This window comes from Tursiops truncatus, chromosome X (genome assembly GCF_011762595.2).
Source record: "Tursiops truncatus isolate mTurTru1 chromosome X, mTurTru1.mat.Y, whole genome shotgun sequence".
NCBI lineage: Eukaryota > Metazoa > Chordata > Mammalia > Artiodactyla > Delphinidae > Tursiops > Tursiops truncatus.
In genome coordinates, this window is record NC_047055.1 from 110,529,708 (window position 1) to 110,551,755 (window position 22,048).

Here is a 22,048-nt window from a genome sequence, read left to right on the forward strand (position 1 = left end):
AGGGGAATTACAAAGTTTGATCTAAAGAAACTCTACTTCCCACCAACATATTTATCTATTTCACTTTTTTTTTCTTTCTTTCTTTCTTTTTTTTATTTTTCTTACTCACTCTGTTTTTGGAACAGCTTTTCTCAGCCAGAAGAAATCAGTCTGTGCTAAATACTTGCGGGTTTGCAGGACGTTGCCGAAGTAGTCAGATTCTGAAAACTTGACCTGAATAAAACAAACCACGACCATCACTGTTCTAAGTGCAGATAAAAGATGGCTCTGAAAAAAAAGACTTCAGCGCACAAATGAGCGCGCAGCGGAGACGCTGCACTCCTCACATCATCTCTCAGCCATCACCGGTTAACCCAGTCTTCACAAAGCCATGAAATTTAATCTCGCCATGAAATTTAATCTCAGTGATTTTCTTTTAAAATAAAAAGCTCAAAAATCAATACGGTCGTTTCTGGATGACAGTAAAAAACGAGCAGCTGCAGTAATTTACAATGCATTTCATTTGCTTTATAACTGAAAAATCTACTTTAGCCTTTACAGAACATATTATCTTAGGTTTGAAATTTCTTCGCCCACATGAGTCCTTGATCTTTTCTAAAAATGTGTACTTTATTTATTTGTCACATAGGTTCTTCTAATAACATTCAGTTTATTCAGCTGAAACCTCGTTTAGTTCACAGATGATGATTTAGTCAAATGTTAAGATCTAATTTACTGTAATCAGTATTTGTTCATGAAGGAAAAAAAATGAAAGTGATTCAGACTTACTTTCTACCCTAAGCACAATGGAGTCACTAGAATAGTTTGATTATTAATTGAAATTTTCTATCAACGCTCAAAAAATGCTCTGGTCACTGAAGATTCATGAAATTACAGAGGCAAATCATAGATTATAGCTCGCATGGAAAAAAAGGAAGTTGATGGCTCACAACAATGTTGTCTATTAAAATAGGGAGAAATACATAATTGATTCTTGAGTTCCTTTTCTTTTTTTTGGAAGGAGAATGGCAGACAGTTTTAATTCTATAGGCACTCTATCTACAAAAGTAGCAATACTTAACCTAAACATTGTAAATAATATCCATGTAACAGTAAAAGCAGTGGTTTGTAGTGATCCCTAATGCTTTGGTTTTAAAATATATTACTGTGGCAAATAAAATTGAAAAAATACACATTTGAATGAGCAAATAACCGAGAGTAATCATTCTTATTAGCTGTAATATTTTTGTAAATTTAAGCCATGATACTCTTTTAAAAGCAAAAATTAAAATATGGCAAATGAAGGTATATGAGACCCACAGGCATCACACTATAGATATGAATGAATATACACAACTTGACAGTTACAGACTTGACAGCAGCCTATGTGTTGGCCAGTGTCTCGCTCAGGTTTATCTCTTCCCTAACATATCATGGGTACTCATTTTGTCTGCAGAGTAACTTTTGTTAATGACTCATCTTAGCAATCTTTCCAGGGGACCGGGCCAAAATATAAAGAGAAGAATAAAATAACTAATGGCACAGAGAGAAAGGCAGGAATGAAAGTATCAATTCCTGGCATCTTCGGTGTTCTCCTTGGCCAACAAGTTACAGAGATGAGACTTCAAACTGTCCCTCCCTCACTCCTCTTAGGGGAGGTGGCTGATGAATAAATCGTGGTATAATCACATAATGGAAAACCACACAGAAGTCTAAATAAATGGTCTGTATGTGTGAACATGAAAGAATCTCAAAAGCAATGCTGAGTAAATAAGACAAGTTGTAAGTATTAGAGAATTTAAAATTTTAAAACTTATAAAACAATACTATAAAAAAAAAAAAAACAATACTATATGCTGTTTATGGGCACATACCTATGTAGCAGAAGCATAAAGAAATGCATGGGAATGAGAAACACTGAATTCAAGAGAGCGTATCTAGGGAAGGAGACAGGCAGGGAAGAAGGACATTAGGTCAAGGAGGACTACACAAAGAATTTCCAATGTATCTGCTTTATTCATTTAAAATGTGTGTGTACATGTATACAGCTAATATGGCAATATGTTTAATACTTGTTAAAGCTAGAGGTGTTCAAAATACGATTTTACATACTTTTCTGATGTTTGAGATGCTCCATAATAAAAAGAAATCTTACAATCGATTGTATTTTAGGTAGATGTTTATACTCAGCCTCAGAAGAAAGAGAGTAAGCTCCTTGTTTTAAGAAGCAACCCTAACTAGCAATTCTAATGTGTTCCCGGATCACACAGTTTAAAGATGTGTCCAGTGTTCAACCTTTTTTCAGCTTTTGCTCCGAAGACAGCTCTGCCAGAACTTTCAGAATATGATTGTAACTGACAGAAAATTCAGATACGTTCTTGGGTTCAGAGCGTGCTCCAGAAAATGCTCCCAAAGGAATTTCCTTCAAAAATATAAACTTTTTTTAGACGCAGACGTAGAGAATGGACTTCAGGACACGGGGAGGGGTAAGTGTAAGCTGGGATGAAGTGAGAGAGTGGCATGGACATATATACACTACCAAATGTAAAATAGATAGCTAGTGGGAAGCAGCTGCATAGCACAGGGAGATCAGCTCGGCGCTTTGTGTCCACCTAGAGGGGTGGGATAGGGAGGGTGGGAGGGAGACGCAAGAGGGAGGGGATATGGGGATATCTGTATACCTATAGCTGATTCACTTCGTTATACAGCAGAAACTAACACACTATTGTAAAGCAATTATACTCCAATAAAGATGTTAAAAAATATATTAACTTTTTTGTACTATCAATGGGGTCAGTTGTTACTTCTAGAAGAGTCTGCTAATAGTGGTACTTTCCTGTTCTATTCGAAAACAAAAACTTGACATTCAGGTTGTTCTACAGACATTAAATGGAAAACCACCCAAAAATTTCCTAAAGAAGAAGAGTTCCAAGTCTAAAAATACTTTACATAAATATGGTCCTACCATAGCCATGAAAATGGTCATGGGGAGCAAAACTCAGAGGCAAGAGATTACAAATTTGCCAACATCTTACCTATGTTTAGAAGGATAAATTTTAAATTGTTTTAATTATTAAACTGAGCATATTTTCTGTTTCTTAGCCTGGTTCAGTTAATCTATTTCATTTATTTAATGGACATCACAGGTAACAGGGGACAATTTTTACTTTTTCCTGTAAGACAGGTTAAGTGTTTGGGAGTAAGAAAGGGCCAGACGCTGTTATTCCCATATGACAGATGGGAAACAGCGATGGAGAGATTATGGAACCTGGCCAAGTCACACAGTCCAAATCATTAGGCTCCTGCTTCAGTGTTATGTTCATTGGTCCTAATAAGAAAACTGGTGATTCAACAAAGAGAGTACAGGGAAGGAGGAGGAGAAGGTAAGAATTACGAGTGGGAGGAGAAGTAGTGATTAAATAAATCAGGGTACAGTTTACTTAATATCAGACAGCTGTTAAAATAACGGTAATGAAGGCTATGGAAGACAAGGACAAAACAATATGTTAGCTGTAAAGGTCAGTATACAAAATTATATATAAGCATCAATTACAGCTATACAAAAATAGATAAAATAATACACTAAAACAGAAGTACATACTATTATGTTCAAGTACCAACATTCAGGGACTTTTTCATTCCTTTTCTCTATTTTTCAAATTTTCCACCATGTGATAATACTTCGATAATTTCAAATATTTCAATAGGGCCTTGAGTGAGAAAAAACTATGAAACCTAGCAACCATCGGGGAAGTTCTGCTTGTTGTAGAGACAGCAACAAGAATGAATGTGCATGAATATTTTAGAACCACTTGTAATCTTCAAAAAAAAAATGTTTAAACTGTGAAAGCGACAATAATTGGCTCAGAAGTCTCTTGTCCTTTCAGTTACTGGTGAAAATCTAGGTCAAGTTGATAATGACTTTCAATCAATTCCACCTCCTGACTTTTCAATTGAGTGACCTTTGGGGAATTAATTGGGGCTCCCGTGTCATTTAGCTGTCCAGATCATAAAATTTAGGGGAATCTGACGTTCTCTTTGTGGAAATCCTATCCTAGATGCCTAGCACAAACACAACAGACTAAATGGAAGAATAAAGCTATTACCCTCCCCAAAGGTGAGGAACACATAATAAGGGCAGAACAAGGAAATGTGTTCAGCTTCTCTGTAGAACCAGTAAATACAACTTGATAAGATACTACATAAGCCAATAGGAAGTATAGATTCTAGAACACTTTTTAAGCTAAATCCATTTAAACATACTCAGTGATATATCCAAATACCTCTAAGAAAGATTTTATTTTAGGCACTCAAAGAACTCTGAATACTTAATGTAATCCAGATTTTAGAATTATGCTTTCCCTTATTTAAATAGCAAAGTCGGACTTCCCTGGTGGCACGGTGGTTGGGAGTCTGCCTGCCAGTGCGGGGGGCGGGGGGGTTCCGGGCCTGGTCCAGGAGGATCTCACGTGCGGAGATCCTCACGCGCGGAGATCCTCACGCGCGGAGGGGCTGAGCCCATGCGCCGCAACTACTGAGCCTGCGCTCTAGAGCGCGTGAGCCACAGCTACTGAAGGCCGCTCGCCTGGAGCTCGTGCTCCTTAACAAGTGATGCTGCCACGGCGAGAGGCCCACGCACCTCTAAGAACAGCCGCTGGCTACAACTGGAGGGGGGTCCTCGCGCAGCAGCGAAGACCCAACGCAGCCGAAAATTTTTTTAAAAAGTATTTAAATAAAATAAACATATAAATAGCAAAGTAATACACAAGATTGCTGTGTTTAGATGGCTTCGCCGTACGTAGTATGTAGTATACATATATACACACCTACATACGGGGTGGTGTTCAAAATGTTTAACAACCTAAGTACACAGAACACTGTGGAAGATACAGTTCCCACAGGCATTCACATAAGGGTGACTCTGAGGGAGCACCAACTAGCACACCAACCAGGAACCAGATGAAACCAGATGCCCTGCTGCCACCACCGGGGGTTAAGGGGAGGTCTTGGTCTGCTGCGGCCAGTGGAACACAAAGATGGGACTTCGTGTCCCATCTCCGTGTGCGGGAGTTACGGAGGACTGGCTAGAAGGCCAGTGGGCACCAGTGCACCTCCCTCCAGTGCCCACTCTTGCTCTCCATGGTCATGGGGGGTCAGAGATCACTTGAGAGAGCTGGCGGCAATGCTTCATTTTGTTTTTTTACCAAGTAGTACAGAATTATTTCAATATTTTAACAACTAGTTTTTCTGGAGCATTCCACCTAAATATCACCTCACTCTTGCATAGTGGCAGCAGCACTCTCTGTCATTTATGCACACAAAAAACATATACACACATAAACACACAAGTGTTCCACTAGCAAGAGCAGACCAAGACCCGCCCCAAAGAATATTATGGGGGTTCACATATTATATACATATCTCCATGCGCATATTTATGTTGATGTATGTATCACTCACCAGAAACATGGATCTTTTCTGAAAAATTACCCACATCCAATGCTCCTAAGTAAATGGAGGCCAGCTGTGATTCTGACTTTAGCTCCTACTGCAATTTTCCATTGGTTTTCACAATGAGTGACGTGCCTAATAGGGTCAAGTATTTACCTACTGTCTCTCAGATACATGCCCACCCTTTCACTCCGTTCTATAATATAATGCTAGGCTGTGAATCTGAAAACCATGTTTCCCAGGCTCCACTGCAGTCGGCTTCCTGCCAATAGGAGGCACTGGCGGAAATCCGCAGGTGGCGGGGGGGGGAAGGATGCTGTGTTTTTTCTCTTTCATTCCCTCTCTCTCCTCTTTCTTCTTCCGACTATGACTCTGGAAGAATCTTCAGCCCCTCTTCCACAGGCCCAGCTCTGCTCTGGAGTGGCAGTTCCTCATCTGCTCTCGAAAGCAATGGTACCACCACCTCCTCCCTTTTGTGTCCCTAGACACAGGGGTGGTAACTGCTTCCTAAAAAAGTTATTAATCTCTGGTTTACCTCGCCTTCCTGATTTTTGCCTTCCAACCTATTTCCTGTATTATATCTCCTCTCTTTGAAATACCTGATGCAGTGTGGTTTTCCTGGCTGATACAGAAATCTTCCCAAAATTGGTATCAACTCACTCTTGCATCTGTCTCCATCAAAGAACAGTGAAGGTACACCTTATAAGGTTTGTCTGAACATGGACTGATGCCTATCTTTTTAGGCTAGCTAACAGGCTTTCCTGCATGCTACTGGGGGCTCACATAAAGGGCACATCCTTTTTCTTGTTCTTTTCAAAGACTACAGAAAGACTGTTGTTCAGCAATATTTTACTGGGTATCTCACTTTACCCTGTCATCCTCAAAAGAGAAAAAAAAATTGTTTTCTAATTCTTTATATCTGCCTCTAAGTTCTTTTCCATTTTCTCCTATCTCCATAAGAGCCCAACTTGAGTTTTCAGCCTTTCCCTTGACCTTCATCTAATCCATTCTCCAATCTCTATCCTCTTTCCTTTTGTGTGTGTACCTGATGAATCACACCTTCACTTGCATCAAATAAAGTAAGCTGTTTTTCATTTGTAACAGCCTGTCATGCTCAGAGTTTGTATTACCAGAAATTTCTCATAAGCCCAACAGTAGTCCTTATCTACATATTCCTCAAGACTGAAAACACAGTCCCATTGTGTATCAGCAGTACTTTAGTCCTTTTGCTATTAACCTCGGTGACACTATTACTATCACATCAAGCATCCTTTACCTATTTTCCGGTTGGGTTTTATTCGTTTTCTCTATCAGTTTCTGATCATGAATGTATTTTTACTTCATGTATTTGGATTTTTTTCACTGTCTTTTTTAAACTGTTAGAAACTCTTGGGTGTAATTGTGTCTGCTTTGGCAATGAGTTGGGTGAAAGCTGTTTCTTCACAAAAGTACTTAAAAATTTTGGTATATAATGGCTTCAGTTCAGGCCCTGGAGACATGAGGAAATACACCTAACACTGCATCCTGTTTGGCGTCTGGTTTCTTTTCACAAAAGATACTACATTTATTGAATCATTAAATTTGGGGCATTCACTTTAAACAGCAGCAGACTGCCAACAAAACTTGATCAACTAAACACCATGAGTGAGCCCTGAATGCTATCTTATTTGATTAAGGCCTGAGACTGTTCCATCTGTATAGCCTCTTAAATCAATTTCAGGCACATGGATACTGTATGTGTTAATTCGTAATGACCTTTCCAAACCAAAATAATTTACTATCATAAGTGAAAAATTGAAGAAGCCATAACTAACACTTAACAGTGTGCTTACTCTGTGCCAGGGTCAGTTCTACATACTTTAAATATGTTAACTTATCTGATCCTCATAGCAGCCCTATAAGGGAGGGATTATTACTATCTCCATTTTGATATGAAGAAACTGAGGCACAGAGAGGTGGCATAACCTACCCTAGGTTGCACAGCTAGGAAATGGCAGAATGGGGATTTAATTCCAGACACTTTGATTCCAGGGTCCATGTTCATAACCACTACACCAAACTGCCTCTCAAATTCTCACCCACATTCTTCAAGTATCTGCCAATCACATGTAATTATCCAGGTTCTACCGTTGAGGTACTTTGTGCCCTGGTGATGCCCTTCTTAGCAGCAATAGTTCTCATACTGATAAAGTTATAGCTATCATTTATGGGGAGATGACTTATGTGCCACACATTATGCTAGGTGCTTTTACAGTTATATAATCTCATTTAATCTTCTCAAAAATACTAAGACTTGGTTATTATTATCTCCAGTATCCAGATAATCAAAGTGATGCTAACTGAGGTTAAATAACCTGCAGAAGATCAAACAACTAGCAAGTGGAAGAGACAGAATCACTTCTTCGTCACTTAACAGTATGACCTCCCTTCTCTTCCTCACCCCATCCCAACCAGCTCTGGGAAAGCAGTTCCCAGCCACTCTTCAACTCACTCCTCTGTTCCTCCAGCAGAGCTGCCTGACAAGAACCCTGCAAAACCCCTTCTCTGATTACAAGTAGAGCTTCCTGGGCCCAGATTTCAGTCCTGGCTCTGACGCTTGGCATGGCACTGAGGAAATCACCCAACTTCTTTGAGTCTCTATGTCCTTTTCCGCAGATGGGGATAAACACCATCTATTTCACAGGATCAGTGTGGGGCTTAAAAGATAATGTACATGAATGTGACAAATGTGTCAGTATCTTTAATTATCATGCTAATAGTGAGATTTTTCAGGATCAAAACAATGTGTAATGGGCTGTGTGAGCTTTGGGATACTGTGAAGCACAATTATTTTCCTCCACAGTAACTGGATCAATACTTTGGAAGGCTATATCTTGGAGCCCAACTGAGAAACTTTCTAATTAATGCTTTCGCTCACTTTTGAATAATCTTATAAAATTCCAATGTTCATCTATAAAGCTAGGATTGCTTACAGATATGCAACTTATTAAATCACAGTTTCAGGAAAGAGCTATACCTCAGAACCACTGTTATTTAAATGAATTCCAAAAAAACTACTTTTTCAAGAAAATCTAGTGAATGATAAAAACAGGGGTTTTTGTGAGGAAGAAAAGTTCTTTACCAGAACTATCTGTAGGAAGGAAAATAACAGTGGTTATGATTAGAAAGGCCTGTAATGAATGCGTCTACTGGAAAATATATGTCCCAAAATACTGGAATAAAAAAGAATGACTATTCCTCCATCAGTAACTTACTGCAAATATACAATCCAACTCACAATATAGAGTCATATGTATATGAACTTAGTTTGTCAAAACACTCAAAGTTTAATGAAGTTAACTTCCAACAGGCAAGATTTAATATGAATGAAGCACATAGAGACTGTTTAACAACAAACATCATACATTCACCATTAGAACATGCTCGCTAATTGTAAAATACTCAATTTGCTTAATTCTTTCCTTTATGATCAGTGTAGACCAAATCCAAGTCCATTTGCTTTATGGTACCCACTCAGCTACACATTCTTTCTGACACTTCCTTTATTTTGAATCTGCTCTAAATCTTGTGATATGCCTGGCATAATGAGGCTGATATCTAGCCAAGGAATGAATCAAAAGTTGGTGCTTTTTGGCACCACCAGATTTAACTGCCTGGACTTGGGTTAGCTGAAAGGCCGAGGCCAGTAAAACTTGCCCGAAAAAAAATACAGTAAATTTAGCACTTACTGCCTTGAGGTCTTCATTAACATGAGTATCATTCATTATAAATTCAGGATAGCCAACTTTTGCCAAAACAGCTCTTGCCTATAAAAAGGAAAAAGAAAAATGATGTCAGAGTTTCAGCACTTAAGTCATTAATAATCAAAGGACAGAGGAATGCAGCCTTCATCTGAAAACTCTGTTTACTGAATATCTACTATATGTAACCGACTGTGAAGGGCAAAAAAGAAAAAAAAAATCTAAGTTAGTCCCTGCCCTCAGCATACTAAAAGCACAGTGAATGTAGCAAATAAGTATATAATACAAGATAAATAAAGGTTCAGATATAGACAATATTGCCTATAAATAATTTTATTTATAGACAATATTGTTATCAAAGTCCATAGCAGAGATTATTTCCTCATGGGGAAAATGCTTAATGGAGAAGGTGACCAAACTGAGTCTTAGAGAATGGATGGGATTTCAAAATGCAGAGCTGAGAAGAAGGACAGACATTCCAGGAGAGCAAACAGCAGGGGCAAAGTCAGGGAGACGAAAAACAAAGAGCACGTCAGAGAGATGGTGAGTAGTTTCCCGTAGCTAGAGAAGAAAGCACAAGGGGTGGACACAGAAAACAATGCAAGAAAGCCAGCTTTGGCTACATCACAGGGATTCCTGAATGCCATGCGAAGAGTCTATATTTTGTTTTACAAACAAGAGAGAACTAAATATTTTTAGCAGAAATAAAATGAGATGAGTCACCCTCCAGCAAAATTATCTGTGCAACTCCGTGAATGATGGCCAGGATGCCGGAAAAATTGGAGGTAGGGAGTCCAGACTAATTTAAGATGCATCACAACCATCCTTTTGATAGACATACTACTTACTCCCTGTTTTACAGTTTATAGGGAATGGATAAAGGAAAAATAGGCACGTACAAGGAGCCTCCACAGCAGGGACTGGCAAACTATGGCCTATGAGCCAAATCTACTCTCTGCCCCGGCTGGACAGCCCAAATCTGCTTCTATAAATAAAGTTTCATTGGAAAACAGCCACGCCCACTCATTTACATGTAATCTATGGCTGCTTTTGCACTACAACGGCAGAGTTAAATAGTTGGGACAGAAACCCTTCGGCTCACAAAACCTCAAATATTTACTCTCTAGCACTTTAAAGAAAAAGTTTGCCAACCCTTGCTCTCAAGAAACTTTGTCTCTCTCCTCTCCCCAGATACAGGGTTTCACAAAAACAAAAGAACAGCTTACTCAAAGAGTAAGTACAGTGTCAGGCCTCTGCCCAGATCCCCTGGGATCCCTTTTATCACCTCAGCATATCCCTCCCCAGCATCTAAGTTCTTTTTCCTTTCTAATGGCCAGCACCTGAGACTGAAGGCCTGCCCTAGGGCTACTAGGACACCTTGCCTGCACTCAAAACAGTTTCCTCCTGGGAGTTTATCTGCCGTGGGCCCGCTTCTCCGCTGCCATCCCAGCAGCCCTCAGCCAATGACTGCCTGTAGCAGGAATACGCAAGTCCAGCTCCTTTGCTTCAATTCAGGACACAGTGTGAGGTATAATTTGCCCTCTGGAGTTCCCCACAGGATCAGGCTATCTGAGACTTCCCCTGAAATGGCACCCTGGTCCATCTCTCACCCTTCCCAGCCTGGCTTCCCTCATTCCCTTGCTGGTTTCTCCTGGGAGCACTTGCTGAATAAATCATAAAACACCTGCACACGAATCCTCATCTCCAGCTCCGCCTCCAGAAGTCCCAACATAAGACACCAGGCAACCCCAAACACATCGGTTTTATTCCAGCAAAGCAAAAACCAGTGACCTTTGTACACTGCTCTTAGCAATGAGTTTTTTCCTTCAGTCCTTTTCAATTTTCCTCACTCAAGAAATAAATAGAATAAGATAGTATGTTTTCCTTATCTGCCTTGAGATAATTCAGATATTAAGTATCAGCAGAAACTTGAAACTCAAGACTCAGAGAGGATTTTACAAGTGCCGCATGACACAGTCATAATGTTTTTTTTGTTTGTTTGTTTGTTTGTTTGCGGTACGCGGGCCTCTCACTGTTGTGGCCTCTCCCGTTGCGGAGCACAGGCTCCGGACGCGCAGGCTCAGAGGCCATGGCTCACGGGCCCAGCCGCTCCGCGGCATGTGGGATCCTCCCGGACCGGGGCACGAACCCGTGTACCCTGCATCAGCAGGCGGACTCTCAACCACTGCGCCACCAGGGAAGCCCCATAATGGGTTTTGCTGTTCCAGAGCCTCATATATAGCACAGATCAAATTTTGCCTTTAAAACCCTGTGAGTTACACTGAAAGTCTGATATGACCCCGAGAGCGGATAACCAGTGGTTACAACTCGCCCCCAACACCAAACAATACATCATATGTCTACAGGTTACCTCGTTCCAGATTGTTCTGTTACTTCCCTCGTAGTTAATTCCTCACTATACTTAGCTCGCCACAAGTCATATACATAATAACTATAACAAAGAGCTCCAGACAGTCTCAAAAAAAAGTAAGAAATACACAAGCTGAGTCATCCACAATTGTTTTCTGAACACTGGTCTTTCCGGAGCATGCTGGTGAATCATGGATTGTTTTTCAAACCTCACGCTCTGGGACCCCCACTGCACTACAGAGCTGCACAGAGTATATTACCTTCTGCACTGTATATGCAGGTCACTGAATCCTTTTTTATTATTTATTTAGCAACACCACGACTTGAAGAGAGCCAGAATGGTGATACAAAGAATCTCTATTCATCTAAGAACACAAAGGTAAATAATACTAGTAGCAACACTGCCAACATCTGAAAAGAATACTCTTCTTCCCCAAAAATGTGCTGTGTTGTTATGCCTCTATTCAAGCCCAAATGCTCCTTCTGCCAGACAGTCTGTTGTCACTTCCACATCATCCCACCCCACCCCGTTCTACATTCTTCCCTGAGAAGCCTCAGAACTACATCTCCCAAAACCCCATGGGACCTGACTGCAGGTTAGACTCTGTGAATGAGAAGCACTCATAGGAGACTGGAAAAGTAGAGGAGGAGACACTATTTATTCACTCGCTGCTGGTAGCTATGGGCAGGCACATGAGCATCTGCAGACAGCAGATAAAGAGCTTTGCCAGCAGCTTCCAAGCATTCTCCTGAGAAGAGACCTTTCGTGTGCGGGCAGCAGAGACCATTGGTAGGCTCTGCCCTCCACTCCCCAGCCCTCCTGATGATTGCATAAGCCTCCAAATCCCCATATTAAACATCTTTCTGCTTGACACACTTAGAATGGCACCCATTTTCCTGAATAAACTCTGATATACCCTTTAAAGCAAATAATGATCACATCACTTTTTAATATTTTCAGAATGGAAGAAATGAAGCACCAAAAGCTTGATGGCTTGTGAAGGGAAAAGCATTAGTGAAGCAGGCCTGAAATCAATTACTCCATGGGTTATAAGGACAAGAAGGAAAGGCAAGTTCCACTGCAAACACTGAGAGAACAGTGGGATAAATAAAAAGCAGACTGCATGTTATATCCCGCAAGAAATACTTCCCAGTCTGCTTATGGCTGATCAAAAACTCCAGAGTTTTCCATAACCAGTGCATGCATTTCTATCCCTTATTCACACAGACCTCCAGAAAGGGCTGCACATGACAACTGGACCTTCTTCCTCAATAAAGGAGGCTCAAATGATCTTCACTACCTGTGTGACCCTGAGCAAAGTACTTAACTTTTCTGAAGCAAATACTGCCTATTATATATGCAATATCCACATTCCTTTCCCTTGCTTACTATCAGACCCCAGTTCTTCTCAGGATGACAATGGACCCAACGAAAAACAGCTGCATCACCCAACTTCCTTTGCAGTTACAGTTGGCTACGGGATGAGATTTTGGCCAATGACATATAACCAAAAGTCCTTGTTGCACTCCCAGGAATATGTTTTAAAAGACGAGGCTGTTTTCAGCTGGCATGTGTCCTCTGCCTGCAGTCCACGGTTTCTCAACCTTAGCAATATTGACATTTGGGGCCAGGTAATTCTTACTGTGGGAGCTGTCCTGTAGACTGTAGGATGTTTAGAAGCATCTTTGGTTTCTACATACTAGATGCCACTAGCAACACCACCTCACAACTCGTGACAACCAAAAATGTCTTCAGACATTGCCAAATGTCCCCTAGGGGCAAAATTGCCTGCTGGGTAAGAACCACTGCTTTAGCCTTTCCTCTTCCTCCTTCCTGCAGTACTGATGCAATGGCAGAGATAGAGCAGCCATCTTGTAACCACAGGGTAACAAACAAGAGGAAGAAATTGACATGCTAAAAAGGGTGGAATGAAGAGCTGGGTGCCATCTGGAGCCCACCATATCAGGCATGAACTGCCTCCCTTCCCCCTCTATGACATGAGGAAAATAAACCCCTATTTGTCTGAGGCATTATATATAATGTTTTCTACTAGCTGTAGCTGAATGTAACCCTAACATGATCTTTTCATCAGATACAGCCTGAGGGGGAAAAAATAGTACCTATACTTCATTGGTTTGTCTGCAAGGATTCACAAAGACATTGCACACAAAGCACTTTTTTATGCCTTGGTCCAGAGTACATGATGAATAAATGTTGGCTGTAGATTATACAGAGAAAGTAGAAATATGACTTCTTCCAAGGATCTGGAGTAACACTGTTCTGTACCTATTTGGAGGGTCTTTTAGGGGAACCCAGGCCAGATTACATCCTTAACCAAATACCTGAACTCCCCTGGGGAATAATGTCACTCTTTTTAGTCACAGGTCAAGTAGTGAGAGAGGAAGGCTGTTGAAGCAACCCTGTGATCAATGGGGAGACAGATGTGCCCATGAGATGCTTGGAGCATGGAGGAAGATTTCCTGAGCAAAGCCAGACTCTAAGTATGAGCCAGGAGAATCCAGGCTATTCAAATCCCCCCGAAAGTCTGAGGACTCTTCTGAGGGCCACTATTTGCACACCTCAGAAAATGGACACAAGAAACACTATGAAAGCTGATCTTAGCCAAGATCAGAGCAAAGGTTGCCTTTAGCATTCACCATCTTGGTTTCTGTTTTCCCTTCCTTTCTCTTGCCTGTATCCATTCCTCCCAGTACCTAGCAGGCCCTGTGTGTTCATACCACTTGCTCTCTGATCATACCCAAAACTGGCCTTTCCTTGGCAATACACTGTGCCCCAAAGTCATCTCCCGCTTCGCTCCTCATCCATCAAAACTGTTATTCCCTCACGGCAGCTAATCTATTAGCTGTCATTGGGGCCTCAAACTAATTTATAAGATGTGAGTGACTAATAGCAATCTAATGTATTAACTCAGGAGAAATATCTGTATTTAAAAGAGTAGTTCATTAACCAAACGGATAAATCAAATTATAAGGGAGGTTTCTGTAGCTGTCAGAACCTTCTTTCTGATACTACTCAAATCAAGCTAATGGCCTATTCCACTTAATCCCCATTGTGTTCCCCACATGGAATACAGTGCCGGGCATATAGCAAGTGATCAATGCTCAATAAATATTGATTCATGTAATGAGTAATTTAGTTGATAAACCCATTCTGATCAATGTCAAGAATAGTATGAGAAAATATAAAAGGTTATAGTCTAACACATGACCAAGAACATCATTCAATGCTGCTCCCGTCAAGGCACATTTCCATATAAACTGATCTTACCAAAAGAGATAAAATGAGGGAAAAAAGAGAGAGACTTTCTGAGAACCTAGGGAACTTTCTGGAAAATGGAGCAATGTTTAAAATCCATTGGGACTGGGGCTTCCCCGGTGGTCCAGTGGTTAAGAATCCACGTTCCAATGCAGGGGACACGGGTTCGATCCCTGGTCAGGGAACTAAGATCCCACATGCTACAAGGCAACTAAGCCTGACAGCCGCACCTACCGAGCCTGTGCACTACAACCAGAGAGCCGACGGGCCTCAACTACAGAGGCAAAGCACTCTGGAGCCCGCAGGCCACAACTAGAGAGAAGCCCACGCACCGCAACAAAAAGATCCCACATGCCACAACTAAGATTCGACCCAGCCAAAAATAATAAATAAATAAATAATAAATAAATAAAATTTGTTTAAAAAATCCATTGGGACTGACTTTTTCTTTTCTTTGCTGTGTTAGGTCTTCACTGCTGCGCACGGGCTTTCTCGAGTTGCGGCAAGCGGGGGCTACTCTTCGTTGCGGTGTGCGGGCTTCTCATTGCGGTGGCTTCTCTTGCCATAGAGCACAGGCTCTAGGCGCCCGGGCTTCAGTAGTTGCAGCACACGGGCTCAGTAGTTGTGGCACGTGGGCCCTAGAGTGCATGGTTTTCAGCAGTTGTGGCGCACAAGTTCAGTAGTCGTGGCTCACGGGCTCTAGAGTGCAGGCTCAGTAGTTGTGACACACAGGCTTCGTTGCTCCACAGCACGTGGGATCTTCCCAGACCAGGTAGCAAACCCATGTCCCCTGCATTGGCAGGCAGATCCTTAACCACTGCACCGCCAGGGAAGTCCTGGGACTGACTCTTGACAGCAACCAAAACTGTATTTTTTAATATAAGCTATTTCAGTCAAACAACAAATACTTATTGAGAATGCTGTTGAGGCTCAGGACTCTCCTCAGTGCTAAAGAAATATAAAAATATATAAGACGATCCATGGCCTCACTGTATTTATATTAAAAGACTGAAGAAAAACATTCTATGACAACTTGCCATAATCGCTACTACAAAGTATGAGCAGTATATTAATTATCTGAACCTCTCTGTTTCTCAGTTTCCTCATCTGTAAAATGTGGATAAAATTACTTCTAATACCAATGCAGTGAAATAGAGAGTTGAAAGAAGTATTTGGATAACAAAGGAATTGGGAAAGGATAACTTGGATTACCTAGATCAGGGGTTAATAACCTTCTTCTGTAAAGGGCCAGATGGTAAATATTTTCAGCTTTGCAGGCCATATGGCCTCTGTCACAACTATTCAACTCTGCATTGTACCTGGGAGAGCAGCCATGGACACCACGTAAATGAATGGCTGTGGCTGTATGCCAATAAAACTTTATTTACAGACACTACTGAGATTTGAATCTCATATCACTTTTATGTAACATGATATATTCCTCTTCTTTTGACTTTTCAAAACAATTTTAAGAGGTAAAATCCTTGCTTAGCTTGGGGGCCATACAAAAACAGGCAGCATGCTAAATATGGCTCAAGAGCCACAGTTTCCTGGGCTGACACATAATTCACTGAGGGTAGGTCGTTCATTGAGTTGCCTCAATTAATGGCACAGGGTCTAGTACACAGTAAGTGCTCAACAGTGCTTGCTAAAGTGATCCACGCTGAACAGGGTGGGGTGTCTGCGTGTGTGTGCATGGCTTAGCTATTAAGTTTTATATTTGTTTTTATTTTGCTCTTTGCTATTACTAACATATACATGCAACAAATCTTAGTCACTTGGGGGTTTATTCCTTGCCCTAAAGTCTTAGGGCTAGAACTTTAAAAATCACAATTAATTTCTGTGGAGACAACAGACAGTTCATGAAGTAAAGATTATTTCTTTGAGAGAGAGAGAAAAACTATCACAAATGAACTAGAAAAACAAGGAACACTGAAAACTTAAAACACAACATGATTTAAACTCTCAAGTCACCCCTCCTTCCCAGAATTTTCCACAACGTACACTACAACTTGACAGCGCTCATGGGAAGAAAAGAACCAAACAGAATTCTGCTTTATTTGGCTGTGAGCACTGAAACAACATGGAATTTTTACACAGATGACCAAACTGATTTAAAGATTGGTTAGCTTGACTGCTTTATCCTAAATTTTCAAAGCCGCTTAATATTAAGCTGATCGGCAGAAATCAAGACAGAAAGCTCATTTGTTTTAATCCCCACTGACCTGGCTATTTAGGAGAGTCAGGAAAATTCTCAAATGTCTTGCATGTACTACATCAAAGGCATCACTTTAAACACTTATTTAAACAGCTTTGTGTTCCCTCTACATAGTTAAGTCGCTTAGCATATTTTTTCTCTTTTATTAATTTAACTAACTTAAGAAAAAAAATGGAACAATTGATGATCAACTGCCCTTTTACAAACAATTTATAGCACAACTTTCTTAACGTTTGCAACAGCTGTGAAAGCGTCAGTCAGGTTTCACCACCCCAAGGTCTCGTTTTCTCTCATGAGTTCTACAATAACTATTAAACATCAATCAAAATTCTGAGCTTTAAGCGTCGGAAGTTCAGGAGACTGTACATGAATTACACTATCCTTCAAAACAGTAGCAATTTCCATAATGCCAAGCAAATGATTGACTAGTGTAGATGTCCTGGCTGAAGATATTATCCTAAGCAGAGCTAATGGTATTAATGAAAATTAGGCTGGAGAACAGGCTTTAATATCCTTTGGGGCTTTCTGAATTCCACAAATAATAACAATGCAGTTATCTGACAAATCAAATTTCACCTTCTTGACAAGAATGGCAATGATTTATCATGAGTCTTCAAAAACTTTAATTCTGCAAATTGCTTTCGGGTGTAGTTCACAGGCTCATGCATCATGCTGCGGGGAGAACGCCCCCCATGAATCACAGAGCTTTTTAAGTGCAAGTCATAGTTCTGATTTTGCAAAAGGTGGAAGACAGGAATGCTCACATTTCAAGTCTTCCACCCTTAACCCTGCCTGAATAATGTCCCAGTGTAGCAGACAATCCCCATTTCTCTCCGATATGGACAACATTCTAAGAAGGTATGTTCCAAATTATAAAGCAGCTCCATCCATCCATCGTCTCCCTTGAAAATACCTACGCCAGGACTTCCCTGGTGGTGCAGTGGTTGGGAATCTGCCTGCCAATGCAGGGGACACAGGTTCGAGCCCTGGTCCGGGAGGATCCCACATGCCGCGGAGCAACTGAGCCTGTAAGTTACAACTACTGAGCCTGAACTCTAGAGCCCGCGAGCCACAGCTACTGAAGCCTGCATGCCTAGAGCCCGTGCTCCGCAACAAGAGAAGCCACCACAATGAGAAGCCCACGCACCGCAATGAAGAGTAGCCCCTGCTCGCCACAACTAGAGAAAGCCCACGCGCAGCAACGAAGACCCAATGCAGTCAAAAAATTAATTAATTAATTAAAAAAAATAAAATACCTACTCCATCTATCTTGAAGGTGGGCAGTTTTTCCAGTCCAAAAAAGGAAAGTACTCTGGTACAAGTAAATCATAATTTAGCCACACCGGCACTAAACAGTTTCCTGGTATCACTGTGATAGTCCTCTCACTTGGGTGAGCCCTGTACCCAACAGTTCTTTAAAAAAAGAACATTTGGGTTTTCTTTGAACATAGATGGAGCAGGGAGTAACAACAGACTTAAGAACCCAAAACCATCCTATGATTAATCCATAAAACAACACGTCTCCCTGATGGTAGGGGCAACATTACCTTAAAAATAGTGGCAACTCTCACGTATCCCCTTTGAAGCTGAACGGGAGAGTGTCAATGTCTTTTTATTACCTTCAATTACATGAGGTAAACTGCTCACAAAGTTTTCGCAAATAGAACAGCTGCTAGACCTGATTAAATGAATATCCTAAGCTTCCAATTAACCAAATCCATTTGTCCAGACATAGCCAAGATGATAAAAACCCAAGAGCCAGAACAATCCTATATTATAGTTAGGCTTTCAGATGAGCCAAAGTAAGTGGTATTTTTCTCTGCCCCACACGCAGGGCTCTACGTCATGGGTCAGCAAACAAAAGCCAACAGGCCAAAACAAGCCTACCACATATTTTTGTAAAAAACACTGTGTTTTGGAACATGGTGAAGGGGTCCAAAATATGTCACTGCAGCATAAGAATTATTTTGAGCTGAAGGCATTTGAGAATCAACAGATACAGGAAGAGGCCTTCTCTGCACTTCCCTTATCTGCCTAAAAGCAGGCCTTCCAAAAGAATTCCACTGTCATAAATCCCTGTTAAGGGAGGCTTCTCATACCAGGGGGAAAGAGTGACTCTTATCACCAGAGATGAGAAGTCAGCTCCAGGATGAGAAATTGCATACACAGACCTTACTAAATCAAACCTTACCTTCCATTAGTTTCCCCCACGTATTTCTCAGTCATATCCCACCATTTATTGTTCCTTGCAATCTGTGTTTAAAATAACCTACAAGGATATACTGCACAGCACAAGGAATATAGCTAATATTTTATAATAACTATAAATGGAGTATACTCTTTAAAATTTGTGAACCACTATGTTGTACACCTGAAAGTTATATAATACTGTGAATCAACTGTACCTCAATAAAAAAATAATAAAGTGTTTTTTAAAAAAACATGTCATATGAGGCCCAAATTCTCACTGCTTCTTTGAGCTACATTTTCTGTGAGCTCCCACCTACCTAATGGAATAAACATTATCTTTTCTCCTGCTAATCCACCTTCTGTCAGTTTAATTTGCAGACCCCCAAACACTGAACCTCAAAGGGTAGTAGAAGTTTTTCCTCTCCAACAATAGCCATGTTCATTTGTTTATGGATTGTCCATGGCCACTTTCACGCTACAGCTGCAGAGTTGAGTAGTTGCAAGAGAGACCATAGGGCCCCCAAAGCCTAAAATATTTACTATCTGTTTACTATCTGGCTCTTTGCAGAAAAATTATGCCAACACCTCTTCTACATAAGAAGGTCCCAAATTTTTCAAAACTAATAGTAAAGAAAGCAAGGGAAAAATAGGGACAAAGGTTAATCTTTTTGGACAGGTTCATCAGATATAAACATGTGATTAAACTTATAATAATGCTTCATGTTTTGTTGAGGTAAATACCTGAATTTTAAAACAGAGCGAGCATAAAAATATTAACCAGAAATGGGAATACCATGGAAAAATCAATGCACTTTTTGAGGAAAAGAAAAAATATATACAAATTACTAAAAACCATTTTCAAATGTCAAGATTCAAATGGTTTAGAAATGCACATTGAGCACCTAGTCCCTAACACCTAACATGTTCTCAGATAAACTTTATCAGCCACTTAATCCTCCTCCCAATTGTTAAATTACTTACTTAAACAGGAGGCAAGCTGGAGATTAACTTCAATAACACATCCTGTTCTCTCATCAACAGTCCACCTGAACCGGAATTGTCCTCATTTATTCCATTGAGGTTTACCTCTGACGTGAACGATTCTTTACCAGCCTGAAAAAACTTCAAACTACCTCCCTCATAACACAGGGGAAAGATCAAATAAGATATCTGCTGAATTATTAAATTAGGTAAATGTAAACTGTCACACAGTTTTCCTAAAAGAAGGATGCCATGGGGCCAATGCCCATATATAATGCTTGTTCCTTTGACACTGGACTCTTCTAGTTCAGGGATTCTCAAACCTCTATCCTTGAACCCACAGCATCAGCATCACTTGGGAGCTCGTTAAAATGCAGATTTGTGGATCCATCTTGGACCTACTAAGTCAAATGTGTCCAGGTTGCAACCTAGGAATCTGCATTGCAACAAACCTTACCTTAAGGCAGAGTTTCTCAACCTTGGTCCTACTGACATTTAGGCCAAATTATTCTCATTTGTGGGGGGTCTGTCCTGTGCACTGTGGGATGTTTAGCAGCATCCTTGACCTCTACCCACTACATGCCAGTCAACTCTCCCCCGTTCCCAGCTGTGACCAAAAATGTCTCCAGACCTTGCCAAATGTCCCCTGGGGGTACAATATCACCCTGGGTTAAGAACCACTGCTGCAGGGGATTCTCATGCATGCTCAGGTGTGAGACACAATCTGACCTAGACTGTGGTACTTGTCAAGGCATCATTGTATCCATATTACCCATTCCTAAGAAGGGGGCTCATCCAGTCCTTCAGTATTCCTTAGGCATTTCGTTAATGGTCACCACTATTATGCCATTAGGAGTATTTTATGGAGAAAACACTATGATCTTCTCTCCCATCAATTTTTTAATGTGCCTCAGGCAACTGCAGTTCAACCTAATTTCTGGTCAATGCCACCTAAATCCCAGGATGATAGAGGCAAAGAATTAACAACTGGAAAGAAAGTGCTTTTCAACTATAAGTCATGATAGAAATATACCCCAAGATCTCAGAGATATTTACATTAAAAGTTCTAATAACTTTTCTCTGAGTAGCTCGGTAAAATATATTTTTAAGTACTTTGAGGCATCTAAAAAGCCACGTTAATACAATTACAGTTCACTGAAAAATTAGCAATTTCAAAGTGCAATCCACTTTGAAAGCTAAAATCAGTCATAGCAGGGTAATATTCTATTTAATTATAAAGATTAATTCAACCTTCATTTATTTGTGCATGTGTTTGGTCTTTTCATTTTTCACACAACACCCGAGATTCAAATACCATCTGGTAGAATTGCCAAACAAGTTTCAGTAGCATCTATTAGAGTTGCAGATTTCATCTCAAAGTGTAATTGATAAAAGAACAAGGGGAGAGGGGGAAAAACGGAGGTAGAAGCAGTAGAGACTCAATTTAATCTCCAAAATATATAGGCAGCTCATGCAGCTCAATATCAAAAAAACAAACAACCCAATCCAAAAATGGGCAGAAGACCTAAGTAGGCATTTCTCCAAAGAAGATATACAGATTGCCAACAAACACATGAAAGGATGCTCAACATCACTAATCATTAGAGAAATGCAAATCAATACTACAATGAGGGGCTTCCCTGGTGGCGCAGTAGTTGAGAGTCCGCCTGCCGATGCAGGGGACACGGGTTCATGCCCCGGTCCGGGAAGATCCCACATGCCGCGGAGCGGCTGGGCCCGTGAGCCAAGCGCTGAGCCTGCGCATCCGGAGCCTGTGCTCTGCAACGGGAGAGGCCACAACAGTGAGAGGCCCGCGTACCGCAAAAAATAAACAACAACAAC

At 40.8% G+C, this 22,048-nt stretch overlaps 1 protein-coding gene across 1 annotated transcript in view; it reads right to left on the bottom strand.

The window, feature by feature from the left end:
* Window positions 1-22,048, bottom strand: part of PHEX (phosphate regulating endopeptidase X-linked) — a 203,805-nt gene that overhangs the window by 63,524 nt on the left and 118,233 nt on the right. The window contains exons 14-15 of the mRNA XM_019927702.3: window positions 9,159-9,236; window positions 110-213 (exon numbers count right to left, since the gene is read on the bottom strand). Coding sequence (XP_019783261.1) covers window positions 110-213; window positions 9,159-9,236 — 182 coding nt within the window. The remainder of the gene's footprint in view (window positions 1-109; window positions 214-9,158; window positions 9,237-22,048) is intronic.